Source organism: Falco peregrinus, chromosome 10 (assembly GCF_023634155.1).
Source record: "Falco peregrinus isolate bFalPer1 chromosome 10, bFalPer1.pri, whole genome shotgun sequence".
NCBI classification, from domain to species: Eukaryota; Metazoa; Chordata; class Aves; order Falconiformes; family Falconidae; genus Falco; species Falco peregrinus.
The window spans coordinates 6,849,410-6,864,921 of NC_073730.1; the positions used below are offsets into that span (position 1 = coordinate 6,849,410).

At 51.1% G+C, this 15,512-nt stretch overlaps 1 protein-coding gene across 2 annotated transcripts; it reads right to left on the reverse strand.

Moving 5' to 3' along the window:
* Positions 1 to 6,165: 6,165 nt before the first annotated feature.
* Positions 6,166 to 14,487, reverse strand: LOC101919231 (torsin-1A-interacting protein 2). Of its 2 annotated transcripts, none has more exons than XM_005231624.3 (6): positions 14,209 to 14,487; positions 13,089 to 13,297; positions 11,041 to 11,343; positions 10,579 to 10,896; positions 10,010 to 10,174; positions 6,166 to 9,223 (listed from the first exon to the last, which is right to left on the reverse strand). In XM_005231624.3, the coding sequence occupies exons 2-6, from the start codon at positions 13,186 to 13,188 to the stop codon at positions 8,466 to 8,468; spliced, it is 1,644 nt and encodes a 547-aa protein (XP_005231681.3). In that variant the 5' UTR covers positions 13,189 to 13,297; positions 14,209 to 14,487; the 3' UTR covers positions 6,166 to 8,465. The 2 variants fall into 2 exon arrangements, with proteins under 2 accessions (XP_005231681.3, XP_055671693.1); XM_055815718.1 differs by having other exon boundaries at positions 10,076 to 10,174; positions 14,209 to 14,485.
* Positions 14,488 to 15,512: the final 1,025 nt, after the last annotated feature.

A 15,512-nucleotide genomic window follows, 5' to 3' on the forward strand; every position in this document is an offset into this window, starting at 1 on the left:
TCAGTCTGTGCGCCCTGTCTTTGGGCAGTAATTGCAAAAAATGCACGTTGTGAATCACCTTGATTTTGCTTGAACTTCTTCGCAGCAGCTGGTACTCTGTTCAAGGCCTTCTCCAAAAACCTAGTGGCACCTCAGCAGCCCCCATGAGCTCCCGGAGACATTCCAGGCTAAAGAGACCTGGCAATTCCCATCTCCAGGCACTGCCTGCAGGCTGGCACGCTGTGATACCCAGCTGTGCAATGTCAGGGGAATGAATCTGCGTGCCTGGCACCCTCCCTGCTCCTTTCAGGATCCCCCCTTGCCACACTTGTGATCAGAAGGCAGCTCTTGGATGGCTGGATTTGATGATCCTAAAGGTCTTTTCTAACCTAGAAGGCTCTATGATGCTGTGCTGTGAGCCTCTGTGCCGGCATGCCTTGGCCCTGCCGGGAGCTGGCTGCTGTGAGCCATGGACAGAGACTGTGCAAAAATGGCACCAGGTGCCCCCAGCCCATGGCGGGCCTCTGGGGAGCGGCGTCTTCTGCCTGCCAGATATGGGAAGGGGATCTGAGCCCTCCGCACCTCTCCCACAGCGAGGGTTTCAGCCTCAAGGTGGAGGGAGGGGAGAGGAATGATGGAGGGATGTCTGGGGGGGGGGGGAGCGATGGAGGGGAGAGGAATGATGGAGGGATGTCAGCGGGGGGAGCAACCAGGCACCCCTGATCAAAGCTGTTTGCCAGCAGGCGGGGGGGGCGAGGGGAGGAGGGAGGCGATGTGCTTCTGACCTGTCAAGAGACAATGAGCGTGAGGAGCACTGACAAATAACATGGCTGTGCCATGAGCTGCCTTCTACAAAGGTGGGGGGTGGGGAGAGCTTCAAAGTCAATTCTTGACTTTCCTGCCCTGCTGCAGCCCTGTGTAATGTCCCTCTGGAGCCAGCTCCAGCCTGGCAGATAAGGAAAGCTGTGGAGAGGCACAGAGATGGGGCAGAGGCTGTGCCTAAGAAGAAAAGGGTGGCTGGCTCCGACTGAGCGAGGCAGTCAGCAGCAGTGCGGGTTTGACGTGAGTTTCAGTGCGTCTGATCATCTTCAGCGCCTCTCAAAGCCAGTGTCTGGGCAGGAGCCCTGGGAGGTGCCAGCTGGCTGTTGAGCGCCGCTTGGTGCAGAGATAATTTGGGGAGGGGGATCGGCATGTGAGGCACTAAGGGAGCGTGACGGGGTAAATCCAGGTGGCCTGTGATGCTTTCCCCTCCAGGGCCCCTCCGTGCCCCCTCTCTCCTGACCTTTCGTGCTAGTCCTGCTCTCATCCCACAGGCGCAACTCCTGAGCCTCTTTTGCTCGCAGAGGTGGTGCAAGTGCGGCGTGGAAGGCAGCAAGGCAATGGTAAAATGCTGCTTGCCATCTTACATCCTGAGTTTAAGCAGTGTGGCTGTTTTCCTTTAGAGGAGATTTTGAATACTCTCAGTCAGTGTGGGCATAAGGGTATGCAAGGTAAAGGTTCCCTTGTAGTCTTGAGGACTCATAACCCCCCACCCCCAGTATATCCTGGTAACCAGTGTATGGAAGGGTTTGATACTGCTATTGAACTGACTAATACATTTAAAACCTTGCTAATAAACCCATCACTAGCCACTGCAAACAGCTTCCAGTTTTATAATAATTTCTAATCTGCCTTTTCCAATTTGTTGTTTGTTTGGTTTTTTTTCCTACTGTCTTTATTTAGACCATAAAGTTGCCACTTTCTAACTGGGCCAGCTGGTTCTGCTGTGGACTGTATGATGTGCATGGGCAGGCTGAGTTCTGCATGTGCAGCAGCCCTTTGTGGTTTTGCATTCAGCCCTACCATTACAAAAGGCTTTTTCCCAGTTGCTTCCCAGTTTCATATGCCCTGTTAACAGAAAGTAGGACTGTATTATAGGATTCACAAGGTTGAGGATCTCCCCCTTATTAGCACCCAAGAGCAGAGCTACATTGTTTCATCCTAACAGTCTTTTCATAACCAGAATTGAGCTGGGGCCAGCCAGTGTGTATGGTTGTAGGTGCCGGCCACATTCAAACACATGGGCTGCTCACACGGGACTGATTTCGTACTCATCCCTTGCCTTCTGGAAGCTGCCTGGGATTATTTCAACTTCTTATTCCATTGGATTGGGTTTCATCAGCCAGCTGTTTCTCTGAAAAGCTTCCAAACACAATCAGGAGAGAAATCAAAACATATTGCCTCTGGAAGGGAGGACTGGTGTTTATGGCTGCTGTTGCAGCAGCTCCTGCAGGACTGGAGTAGACCACTCTCTAACACAGAAACAGGATTGTTTAGATTGGAAAAGACCTTTAAGATCATCAAGTCCAATTGTTAACCCAGGACTGCCAAGCCTACCACTAACCCATGTCCCCAGGTGCCACATCTGCACATCTTTTAGATATCTCCAGGGGTGGTGACTCTGCCACCTCCCTGGGCAGCCTGTTCCAGTGCCTGACCACCCTTTCAGTGCAGACATTTTTCCTAATACCCCATCTAAACCTGCTCTGGCACAGCTTGAGGCTGTTTTCTGTTGTCCTGGTACTCGTTAAATGGGAGAAGAGACCGACCCCCACCTGGCTACACCCTCCTGTCAGGCAGCTGTAGGGAGCGATAAGGTCCCCCCTGAGCCCCCTCCTCTCCAGGCTGAACCCCCCCAGCTCCCCCAGCCGCCCCCCCCAGCCTGGTGCCCCGGCCCCTTCCCCAGCCCCTGCCCGGTTCTGGACACGCTCCAGCCCCTCAATGTCCCTCTTGTCGTGAGGGGCCCGACACTGACCCCAGGGTTCGAGGTGCCGCCTCCCCACTGCCGAGTGCGGGGGGCCGGTCACAGCCCCGCTCCTGCTGGCCACGCTGTTTCTGGTACAAGCCAGGATGCCACTGGCATGCACATGACCTGAAGGGCTTTATTCTTCTCACAACTTGCAGATGTCACAGATGGCAGCCATCTTCCCAGGAGAAAGTCCTGGGATCATAATTATAGAGGTTGAGAGTTTAGAAAAACACATGTGAGAGACTGGCCTGGAGCTAAAGGTCCCTGCACAGCTCTTCATTTCTCTCTGTGTGCATGTGCTTTTCTCCCGTTGACCAAGCTGCTGGAGGGAGCCTGTCTTTCAGGGTGTTGCACTGGGTTTTCAGTCCATCCCTCTGGCCAAACAGTCCCAGTAACTTGTCTGGCTTTACCTGGTGCTTGCCCCAGCACAGGTGCCCCTCCCTGGCCCCAGGAGCAGAAACAACAACTGGACTTTACTCTCCCTCTGAGGAGGAACCTGTGTGCTCCATGGCTCCCCTCTGCAGACACAGGCTCTGACCAGGGAAATGGCTTGGCTTCCTTTCTGCTGCTCTGAGCAGGAGCTCAGCTGTGTTAACATAAAGAGAACAGTGGCTTCATTCAGCTCGAGCTGTAATTGTGGGAAGAGGCTCCTTTGCGGAGATCACCATAACCCAAAACTGCTTCCCAGAGATGCCTGAGTGGTCCCTGGGCTGCTGGGGCAGAGGATGGAGCAGACCTCAATGTGATCTGGGGAAGCTGTTTCCATCCCTTGTGTCAAACCATGCTGCTGCCTTTGCTCTGGCTCCAAGAGGATCCTCAACTCTTGAGTGGCCTCACGAGGGATCTGCAAAGCCCTCTCCTCAGCCTGAGCATAACCAGGCAGCCCAGCCAAAGCAGGCAGAGCCCAGCAGGAGGTCTGCTTAGGGCTTAGCCCCCTCCCTGTGCAGGGAACACACTTGCAAGCTGTATTCTTCAAGCTTTTTCATTGCAGGCTCTTGGGTCTGCATCCCACAGGCTGAGGCCAAGCTCCTTTGTTCAGCTCATTGTACGGCTGCGTCCCCTGAAGAGGCGAAAGGGGGAAATAAAAACAGTTTTAAGCTCCCAGTGTCTGCAAATCTCTTTTACAACGGAGGTTTTGCAGGCCTAAAAGTGACCCCCAGGGGACCAGCCCTGTGGCGGAGCCTGCCCATGCATAGAGCTGCGGGAGGGTTAAGCTGTAGACGAGCTCCCAGAGGTTAAAGCTTAACAGGAGAGATGAGGCTCAGCTGGGTTCTCTACCTGTCTCTTTGCATCCTGCCTCCTTCCAGCTTTAGCACATGCTGGTGCAAAGGGGTGAAAAGAGATGTGGCACGATGTGCCTGTCACAGGGACAGGGATGCTGCAGGCAGAGCAGGGTGGCATGCCAAGCCTGCGCAGTGCACACTCACATGTATAATCAGCGCTAATTTGGTGGTGGAGCAGTCCAGACTGGCCTTCCAGAACTGGTTTTGCCCCTCGGTCAAGTTGCTATGTAATTTTCAAGGTAATTTTTAGGGTTGCTGAGCACCCTGTGGCAGCATATCCTTCCCTGCAGAACTACTGCTGCAGAGAGCGGGACTGGAAAAAAAAAAAAGGGAGGGGGGCACATTGTTCAATAAGTCAAGTAGAATAAGAATCATTTATTTATTGGTTTGTAGTTGAGGAATTGAAAAATGATTTAGCTGTAGCATTGACGTAATGGCAGGCAACTGATAAGCTCCTGCCAAATCCATGGCCTTGTCGTGCTTGGGCGACATGTGCACGCGCAGAAAGAGATGCTCCCGGAGAGATCATGAACTAGGGGTGGGGGGACAGCTGATGGGTGCTTGGGAGGAATCATTTACCTGTGATGCTGCTGTGCTGGACCATGTCCTGCTCCATCCTGGTCTTGTGCTGACCTGTCACAGCCGTCGGAGAGCTGATGGGAAGGGGGAGCTTTGGCTCCTCCGGAGCTGCCGTGGGTGTATCCGCTCTTGGCTGTGCCCCACGTCCTCTGTGTCACCCAGCAGTGTCCCTCACCGGGGGCTCTGCAGCCACTGCACCCATGCCCCATGCCAGAGCACAGCGTTTCTGAATTAACTCACAGCCTAGGAAGAAGGGAACCTGAATCCCTGGCTGGGAGAAACCTCGCTGGGGGTCCAGTTGTCCTGCCTGAAGTGACCCCAGGGCCAGCCAGCTGGGCTGCGGGAGGAAGGGGACAGTGTGGAGATGCTGCAGCTTGGCACGGTGGGTGGGAAGGTTGGCCTTGCACCTCTGCGCTGGCGTCTCTCCCTTTTGGGGAGGCACTGCTCAGCCATTTAGGGGACTCACAGGAGGCTCTTGATTGGTACGTATTAAAGATCTTTAATTTGAACGGGCTGCAGATATAGCCCCAAAGTTTTAACGGAGAGGTGCAGTCACTGCTGAGCAGCCTCTGGACTTGGTTTCCCTGCTTCTCTTCAACAGCAAGCACCACTCCCACTCTCAGTTCAGCCTGATTTTTGGAGCAGGTACAAGCATGATGATGCTATTTGCCAGCGCAGATCATGATGACCACATCATCTAGGGAGAAACCACCGTGCACCCTTCTGCCTAGAGACACTCTTGGAGCTTGCTCAGCTGCTTTCTTTGGACTTGCTTTTGAATTCATGTGCAAAACTGAAAAAGCAGCCTGGTTTTGGCATCCAGCAGTCACTGCACCTGGTGACACCGGATTTTCATCTGAATCTTTGGGCTAGGACCAAATCTTGTCCTCTTGCATCAGGCAACAGGAGATGAGTGATTACTTCTGGCAATTGATCACATGAACATCTATGTGAAAAGAGATGCCAATGTTATGAGTATTTAGGTTGCCAGGGCCTGGACAGGGACTGAAGAAAATCTGGAATAAAAGGGGAAATCCTCTTTCTTTCTTTTTTTTTTTTTTATCCCCATCCCTCTGTTTAGGCCAGAGCTAGGAAAAATAATTCACCATGAACATAAAAATTTGTGTGTGCTGAGGTGTTGTGACATTGGGTGGAACTGGTCTGATCAAGGGTGTTGAAATGAGAAATACTTGCTTTCTGTATTTCTAAAATATTTCAGTTGTCAGTGGACTTTGGTTTAATTATTATAATTAAGCATTATGCAAAACTCAGTATGTTTCAGTCTGGGTTGAATTCAGCAGCTGTTTGCGGGTTTTTGGTTTTAGTTGTGCCGTAGTTGAAAAAACTGCAAATGTTTGCCCCCAACAACCGAGAAAAACGTTGTTTGGAGTTTTTCTGGAAAAAACAAATATTCGCTTTGCACAACTACAGCCCTGACCTAAATAAAACTTTGCCCAATATGATGATCTCTTTTGCTTAGTGAAATGAAAATAGCTAGGGAAAAAAACGCCAACAGAATACAGAAAGACTCTAGTATCACTTCAAAGACTGCTGGGTTTTATTTATTTTTAAATAGAAGTCTTGTTTCAGAAGCAAGCAGATATTTTGTCTTTAAAAGGTCATAAAAACATTTCTGTATTAGAACAGCTTGGGTGAATGATGCTTACAGCGACGTGCCCAAGCAGCGTGAAGTTGCCCTTGCAGCCTTGGCTATGCGTTACAAACACAGTACATAAAACTGAGAGCAAGATGAAGTTAAAATACAGAATTCCCTCAAGATACTGGCATAACATGGTTAAGGCTCTGCTGGTTCTTACACCAGCGCCCATTCTGGACTGTGCAGGGCAGAAGCAGTATTTTCTGTTACCAAAGTAGTGTATAGCAATAAAAAGGAGGGAGGGGAGGAACAACCCATATCTTGTGTAAAACCATGCCCTGGGCTGCCATTGCCAATGCTGGACTCCAGCAGGTAATTCTCACATCTAGCCCAGTGTCTGACACAGTTAAAACCGCTGTGGTCTTGTCTTCATGTCCCCAGCCAACCAAAAAAGTCTGTTCTTTGATTAGAACATGAACAAATTACCCCCTCCTCTTCCTTCATTTTGTGCCCTCCTCCAAGTTAATGGCCACAAATCTCCTGAGACAGGTCAAGGCACACAGCAGGAGGAAAGAAGAGGCAGGTTGTGGTTTTGGGGTGCAAGGCTGGGCCTCAGCTGAGACATCAGTGGGGCAGGTCAGGAAGGCACCGCTGGCAGGAGACCCGGCCAACACCGAGGTCCGATTTCTGTAAGAAGCACTCAGATGTGCTGCTTGTAAAAATACTGTAGTGTTCTCGATTCGTGTCTTCTTTGGATAGAGAGCCTGGCTCTGCAAGGCCCCAGTCTGTGCTGCTTATATAAATAAGCCATGTTCCGCTACAGCTGCTCCCTCTCTGGCAGGCAGCACCATAGGCACACAGGACTGACACCCGGGGCTGACAGGATGTTATAAATGCTGTAACCCACACCCATCCCCTAGGTGTTCCCTGAGATGGCTGCTCTGCCCCAAAGCATCTGCAGAAATGCAGTGTGCAGGGGCACCACAGTATTTCCAGGACCCAGATTTCTCTTCCTGGGGTGCAGAACAGAAGGCATGGTAAGAAACCAACGTGCTTTGTTGAAGATTTTTAGTGTTAACGCCAGAGATTTTGTCTTCACCAGCTAATCCCAGCTCTGCTCTTCAGCATACGCCAGAGCACCAGCTACCTGGCAGGGCAGGGACCTGGTGTGCAACCCTATGCGGTTTGAAATAAATATCACTATTAACATCTACATTCATCAATTAAAGTTAGCTGGGGAGAGGCAGGCAGACGGCTTCTTGCCCTACACACCGACCAGAGATCTGGGTGAAGAGCAGTCTGTCAGGTAGGACCAAAGCTGACACATCAGCCTGGAGAGACAGGCATAGCCTTGTGCTGGTGGCAAAGGGATCAAGAGCTGACTTTTTTTTTTTTTTTTTTACAGAAGTAGCATTAAGTTAAACTATTATTCTTTTACCTCCCTTGAGGCTTCACACTATCAGAGCAAGGTGGTTTCTGTCTCTTTGCTTTCTGGTTTTGGAGTTTATTCTCTGGCATGTGGGATCCCCCCACTTCAGAGACATGTTTATGTGCTGACAACCTGAAATTTCTTGTAATTGTTTAGGGGATTTCTGAATTGCAGGTGTATTTGAACACCCTATATCTAGGATCTGGTCTTTGGGGGGGTGTCAGTCAGTCTGTGTAAGTGGGACTCCTATCAGGACTGACCGGTCAAACCCTTGCCTAGCAAACTGGTTTTCTTTTTGAAGCTTGCTTTCAGGATGTTGGGCTTTGGGGAATTTGACCTTGCTGTGTTCCAGTGGCTCTCTGCAAAGAGAGAGAAATCTTCTAGATAAAGCAAGTTAGGAGACTGATGTATATGACATCAGCAAACTGAGGGGTAGGGAGAAATGAAAGAGCTACAGAACTGAAGTATCTTTCTGGCATACTAGTTCTGAACATTTCTGTATCTCCTGATAGAAATGCTACCTGCAATGTCCTGTTTTCCCTTCTGCCTCCCCACACAGAGATGTTCTCCCATGCAATTAGCCATCTAAAATACCCACTCTTCCCCTCTGCCAGAAGGAAGCGTGTCATCTATTACCTCCAGGGCTCAGCTGGCCAAATGGCCTTGGATCAGCTTGTACCTGTCAAACTCTTCCCAGGAAGGCAGGAGAAACAAATTGGAGAGAAATAGCACTGGTTGTGCCTCCGCCCGCACCGGAGTCAGCCAGGACTGTCTTTCCAAGCCTTCCTGGGGCTCTGGCAGCCTTTGCCCCTAGGGTTTGGTGTGGACACGGCAGCCCCCCTTCTCGATGCTCTGCACCGGGTGGATCGGTAGGACCAGGTGGGAGATGCGGCTCCACAGCCCGCTCAGCTTGTCAGAGTCCATGCGGTCATAGGAGCTGGGGGTCCTGGTGAACTTGGCCCAGAGGAAGTCACGGACCCTCTCTTCCACCTGCTGGAGGGTGATGTGTGTCTCCAGCATCTCCTCCTCTAGCAGCACGGTCAGCAGCAGGGCCACGTCCTTGAAAGCAGCCCTTTCGTGGTCACAGTACTTGTAGAAGATGAGGGTGGCCCCTGCCGGCAGCAGCTCGAAGCGGTGTATCACCGCAGCACGGCCCCCAGCCTGGAAAGCTTCGCTCAGGTCTGAGTCCACCTCCAGCTTAGCCTGGTCACTCTGGAGCCTGGATTTATCTGTGCCGTCGATCTGGACGGTGCTGGCATGCAGGGCAGCCGAGTAGGTGTTGGCCACGTGGGTGCTAAGGCATCGCAAGGTCCGCTCACCCTTGCGGGCAGCTGTGAAGATGATGATGGCTGGCTGCGTGTGGTGGGATGCATTGAGGTGCTTTTGAAGGAACTTGCGCCCGCGACGCCACAGGTGGGGACTCTGGCCCGGAAACCTGTCCTCAAGCTGATTGAACTGGGACAGGAATGCCTCCACTGTGGGGTTCTTGGGGGCTTGCTGGGAATCAGTTGGGATGCTGAAGCAGAATACGCAGAAGGCGAGCAGTAGGAGGCTCATGACGACAAGCCCTGTTGAGCAGGGGAGAGACCCAAGATGAGGAAGAGAAGTCAATCCCAAGTGACCTGCAGTGATATGCTGGAAAGTATCTACAGGGGCTCTTTTCCTGTTCTCAGACCTTCCCCCCTACTAGGAAAGCAGTTCAGGTTGGCACATTCTCAGGGGGCCCGGGAACCATGAAGACTCTGCTTGCTCCATGTTGTGAGACCCATGCTCCTACACACCATGCGGGGGGGGCTACAGCTCCAGAGATGGAGGCAAGGCTACAGCTTTGTGGTGGTGCAAAATTTCCTGAGGAAATTGCAGCTGGCCACAAGCTTTTCTTCGTGGCCATTCAGAGCACCTACGTCCACATAGGGAGGTGCCTAACCCAGCTAAAGTGTTGTGTTCACTGCCTTCCTCCTAGCTGTGCTACCACACTTCTGCCCAGAAAAGGACAGCGAGGTCCAGACACAACTGCTTGAGCCCTCTCCATGGCAAAGCAGAGTCTGTTTTGACCAGGAGAAATGCGTGGTGCAGGTGAGCATCACGGCTCCTGCTTGGGGCCCCATGACACAGAGGGGGACTGGGAAGGGGGACCATCAGCGTAGGAGCCTCAGACCTCCCAGGACATGTCAGGGTACTCCCAGCACGCTGAACACAGTGTGCCTGCTTTTGGGGCTGGAGAGCTGTAGGGAAACCTGCTACTATAGGCTCAAGCTGAGCCTATTTTTAAGGGGATGTTTTTTCCCCTCAAACCCTCACAAAAGGCTGTGAAAGGTCCTGAGAGAGAAGAAGAATTAAATGTGCTTCATTACTTGTTCCTGGAGGATCAGTGCCTTCTGGTCGATGAATAACATGCAAGGGAAGCTTCTTTTCCTCACCTTTCAGCAAGAAGGACCCTTTGGCCTTCTCCTGATCTGTGTTTTGGGTGATGACGTTCTGCAAACAGGACTGAGCGTCTGGCTTTGGGGCTGTGCGCCCTACAGTAAGAGAAAGAAATGCGCGACTCACTGTTGAGAGAACAGGTGAATTGAGCTGTAATAAGAAAAGCAAGAGCTGCCAAGAGCTTCCAGCTGAAGAAAAGGGTCAGAGGTGAATACTGCTTTGGGTTAATGCTGCTTTGAGTCTTGGATCTCTCTGCTTTTTGGGCAGGGGAAGGAGAAGGACAATGCAGAGTACAGAGTGGTTTCGTACCTTCCAAAGCAGGACAGCAGCCAAAGGAGAGAGAGGGAGAGAAGCCAATTAATTTCTTATACCTTCTTTCCTGCTCAACTCCTGCTTAACAATAGGCACTAGAGATGTCACTGTACTACTTCCTTAATGCCGATAGAAAGTGTAGGCATGTGCATGATGGAAGAACAGCAGTGTGCAGCCACCAGCTCACCTTTAGACCCACGTCTGTTCCTTAACGTGCCTTGGGATCCACTCTCCTGTGTTTCTTGCTCTGTGTGCTCTTCTGGCTCCCAGTCCAGGAGAGGGGCACTGGTGCCCTTCTCTTCCAAGAAGCCCTTGGTGATATCTTCTGTGGCAGCCTCATCCAAATGAGTTGTTTTACTGTCAGAGCTTGGTGACTTGCTTGTTGATGAAGCATCTTCCTCTGCTGTGTAGGAGCTTTCACACTGCCTGCTTGTCTCAGGGTCCTGTGTTTCCTGGTGGGCAGGGCTGTCTCCTTTGCTGCCCATTTTACCGTGGGCCACCGTGGCTGTGGGGAATAAAATTCGCAGACCTACACTTAGTCTCTTTCAACACAAGAACCAAAAACCCTTTCTCCTCCGCCTCCTCTAAGCAAAGGCTCAGGTTATCAGCATTTTGGAAATGCTGCACACAGGGATGGGGAGAGACTCACGTTCAATCAAGTCATCTTCTTCCTGGGATCTTTCTGAGACACCATCTCTCGTCTTCCCAGATTCTTCCAGTGATACTTCAGTTTCCTGGGGAACATTCTCCTCTGCCGTGAGGACAGCTAAATCTGACAGCATCGTCTCTCCTCCATCAACAGTAGCTGATTTACACACCAAAGAGTTGTCCTCTGGTTTGCAGGAGGTCTCAGGCCACTCGCTTGTCACCTGGTGCTCAGGGGTTTCATGGGTGGGCTCTTGGTGCACTGGAAGCTCTGCTGTGCTCTCCACCTCGTCTTGGACTGGCCCAGCTGTTGGGATGGGAGTTCACAAGCTCAGCTAGCCATACAGGAGTCAAGAATATGCCTCACCACCACCCTGTAAAACTCCCAGTTCTTGCATTTCAGACACATCTACCCCCAGTGAGATGGAGGAGAGAACAGGGTGAGAAAAAGTGAGAAAACTCATGGGTCAAGATCAAGACAGCTGAATAGGTGAAGGAAAGGCAGGGGGGAAATCACAAGCAATGCAGAGGCAATCGCTCACCACTTCCTGCAAGTGGGCTCATGCGAGGCCAGTCTCCAAGCACTGGCCACCTTAGAAGCCAGCCCCCTCTTCCTTTTCTCCTGTACCCCAGTTTTCATTGCTGACATGATGTTATACCATATGCAATAACCCTTTGCCCACCTTGGGTCTCTGCCACATCTTCCATCCACCCCAGATTGTTTGCTTGGCAGAGGGAGAGGGGGCAAAAAAGAGAAAGCCTTGATGCTGTGCCAGCACTGCTCAGCAAGAGCCATAACACTGCTGTGTTATCAACACTTTTTTTTTTTTTTTTTTTTTTTTTAAAGCCACAAATCCAAACCACGGCACTGTACAGGCTGCTATGACAAAGTTAACTCTACTCCAGCCTACGGCCCATGCTGTCCTATCTTGGGTGGGCAGGCAATTCTTTTAATTAAGTGGTAGGATATATTACCACAGCTTCCACAGATGGTGGGTTTTCCTAGGCTGGTAAATTACAGTGATGGACTTTGAAGAATTTCAAGAATTTCTATGGCTGTTGTTGAGTACTGGCCAGAAGAGTTATGCCAACACACGTCAAGCATCTGTCAAAATGTAAATGTAAGCTTTGCTTGTGCTCCTTCTCTGCTCCTGTTCTGGAGCTGCTTTCCCAAAGAGCTATGGTAGAGTATAATTAAAAACAAACACTGGAGCATAATTCAACAGAAAAAATTTGAGGCTGAATATAAGTGTTTGCAATGTATTCTAAATCTTACAAAACCCAACAGCGCACCTCAAATTTCAGGTGCTCTTTGTGCAAAATTATTTATGAATGACCAAGCACTACAATGACAGAAATGATTCTGCTAAAATTAGAATAAAGACTGACAAAAATGGCAAGGAACTCCCTACTAATTTGAAAATGGAGAAAGAAGCTGCACTTGTCATGTGTCAGAACATGTCCTTCAGAGCATGATTCTTACATTCCTTGCTGCTGATTGTTATGGGAATGCTTCTGACTGCCAAGGACGAATCTGAGCTGGTTATGGCATCACAGTATCACTGAAATACTTGTACTTTAAATACTTGTCTTAAGAAGGTACCTGGAGAATGTAAGTACTTGGTAGAAACTAAAATAAGAGGAACCTGCTATTCAAGCTAGGCACAAACAGTACTCCTTGCCCTGCCTCTTCCAGAGGTTTCCCATCTGCAGGTGGTGGAAAACTGGCTTATTATTTAAGCATCTCTATGGGGGAAGCACTGGGATGTAGGGAAGAAAGCTCTCCCAGCTTGGAGCTCCATCTTTACCCTTCCCTGTGCTGACATCCTGGACACAGAGTCTAAACCTGTTGCTGACAGGCATCCAAGACTGAAAGTAATTTGTTAATCTTTCACCCTTCAAAACGAGATAGCAACTTGTTTTTCCTGGCCTGGAAAAGAGCAGATTCATTTATTTTTTATTTTTGTTTTGGTTAGGTTTCCCATGTCACTATTGAAATCTTCTTGCAAAGGGATTTTCCTAGTAGATGGAGTAAGCACAGGATTCACTTACCTCCTGACAGATCCACGCTTGGATTCTCTTCCATTTTCTTTCTTTCTTTCCTGGAGCTCTGGCTTCTGCACCGTTCTGTCCCACTTTCTCCTTTGGTCATAAAGAGATGTCTGTACCTTCCTGCAGTTCGAGCTGCTGACCAAGTGCTATACCTGCCACAGGCACCATCCTGTCTTGGTCTTGGGACTTGCAACTAAACGTCCATAAACCTGAGAAGCAGAAACACAGGAGTGGTGATTCATGGTGAAGGAGGCTCCTCCCTCCGTGATGACCAAGGTGGTGTGAAAATAGGTGGATGCCACAGATAAGGGCGAACCTTCAGCCCAAGGGCTGTTAGCTGTCTTGCTTCCCAGCAGGCTACAAGCAGTTCAAGAGCTAACGCAAACTGCGGTTTTCTTGGGACAAGCCAGGGGGGTGAGGCACAGTTTTCTCATCTGGATGGACTCCTGTGGGCTCAGCTGTGCTCCAGGATGGCAGGCCTGGGGGCATCTGGGCTCGGCAGGCTGCCCCACATGCTTTCGGGCACCTGGTATCTCACAGCTGGGTCAACACAGATCCATGAGCCCGTTCCACCCAAGCTTCTTTCTGCCTCCTGCATGTCAAACTGGGAGACGATGGTGCTGGAAGGTGAAGCTGCTGGCAGAAACACCGCCTGGCTCCTGTGCAGCAGCGCTACCCCCACCCGATCTCGCACCCATCTGAGGGGGCACTTTCCCCCCCTTTGCTAAAGTGCTTTGGGACCAAATGGCTGCACAGCTGTAACCCCAGAAAGTTGGTGGCTTTCACAAGCGCAACGCCTACCCACGGAAAACTGGGCGGCATGGAAAACTCCCAAGAAACTTTCCCTGCTGGAGAGAGGTTTGTGCGGATTTCCGTACAAAAATCTCAAGCCCAGCCTTCCCAGCAGCTCTTCCAGCCTAGGGGGGCACCTTCCCCCACCCGCACTGTCTCTACAGCTGAGTTTCTTGCCAAATGCAAGCTTTGGAGGTGGGGGGGGTATAATTGCTGCTCTCTGCCCCCGACTCTCGTCCCTCCCCACCCTGTGCTGTTCCCTCTGGTGACGCTCTGGCAGAAGAAGGAAGTCAGAGGAACAAAGTGGCTTGCGGAGTCGGATGCTTACCCAGGTCGGTTTGGAGCTGGTCCAGGCGGCAAAGTGAAGCAGAGGGGTGGCAAGGGGGGCCCAGCGCTGGCCTCTCCGTTTGCCCTTCCCACAGGCCTTTTGGCTCTGCTGGTGGCAGGACAGCCGGTGCCCCCACACCCTTAATCCTCCACTGTCAACGTGACAGTGAACTCTGCTCTTCCAAGGGTGCGCAGCAGGCTGCTGGGAGCTGTAGTTTTCCTTCCCTCCTCCTCACCAAAGGCGGGCGGCTTTTCCCCAGGGGACAGCAGTCATTCTTGGGAGCGTCGGGTCGTGCAGCATTTCCTTCAGGCAAACTGGGTGGCCGGCAGCTTCCTGCATTAAATAACAGCGTTGCACGTTTAAACAACGAAATGACAGTGAGGAGGGAACTGTTTTCAGAGTTGATTTATGAAGATGAAAAATACCACAAGAAAAACAACCTGAACATGTAGCCAGCAAACCCCAGATTTCGGAAACGTAACACTATGTAAGTGCTGGGAGGCGGGGGGGCCACAGGCTGTGAAATGGAGCGTCGTTAGCATCAGCCTGGAGGACAAGGGATGGGGAGCCCCCCCAGTGTTCCCCTTCCAGTGTGGTCCAGAGATGCAACGGGGGAGGTCAGAGAGAGTGTGTACAGCTGCCACTGGCCTCATCTGGACAACGATTTTCAAAAAAAATGATCTGCCTTGCCTGTGCCTACACAGGGTACAGTCCAACCCCTTCCCTATTCCCACCCACCTGCGGCACGTTCCATGGGAAGCAGCAGCACGGAGCAGGGCATGACCAGGGAAAGGCATCGGTGCAAGCAGCCGCAGCGCAGAGACCACAACCGCTCTCAAACTCAGTGTGCAGCCTCTTTGCTAAGAGGAGCTTCCCAGAGGAGCCCAGCAGCAAACAGCTGAGACGAAGCACAGGGAAAGGCAACCAAAACGGTGCCAGTACAGAGCAGGCACCAAGTGGCTGGGACTCCTCAATTTGGAGAGCAGAAGGCTGAAGGGGACAATTTGACTAATGTGTTCACTAAACCCGCCAATGCTCCAGCACAGCAGGTGAAAGAGGTGAGTGTGTGACAAAATCAGGGGCAGCTCCAGGCTGTGTGCGTTGAGAACCCAGTTAGGGAAAAGCAGCTTGGCAGGTGAATGAATCCGTGGGCCCAGGATGTGAAGTCAGGCACCATCACAAAACTGTTACAAAAATGCATGTTGGCGTTGGGTACGGTTGCTTTTCTGCCCTTAGCATTCACAAAGTCATGGGATGGGAGCTAGGATAGAGAATCGTAACTTAACAGGTGTGGTCTTTTTTAA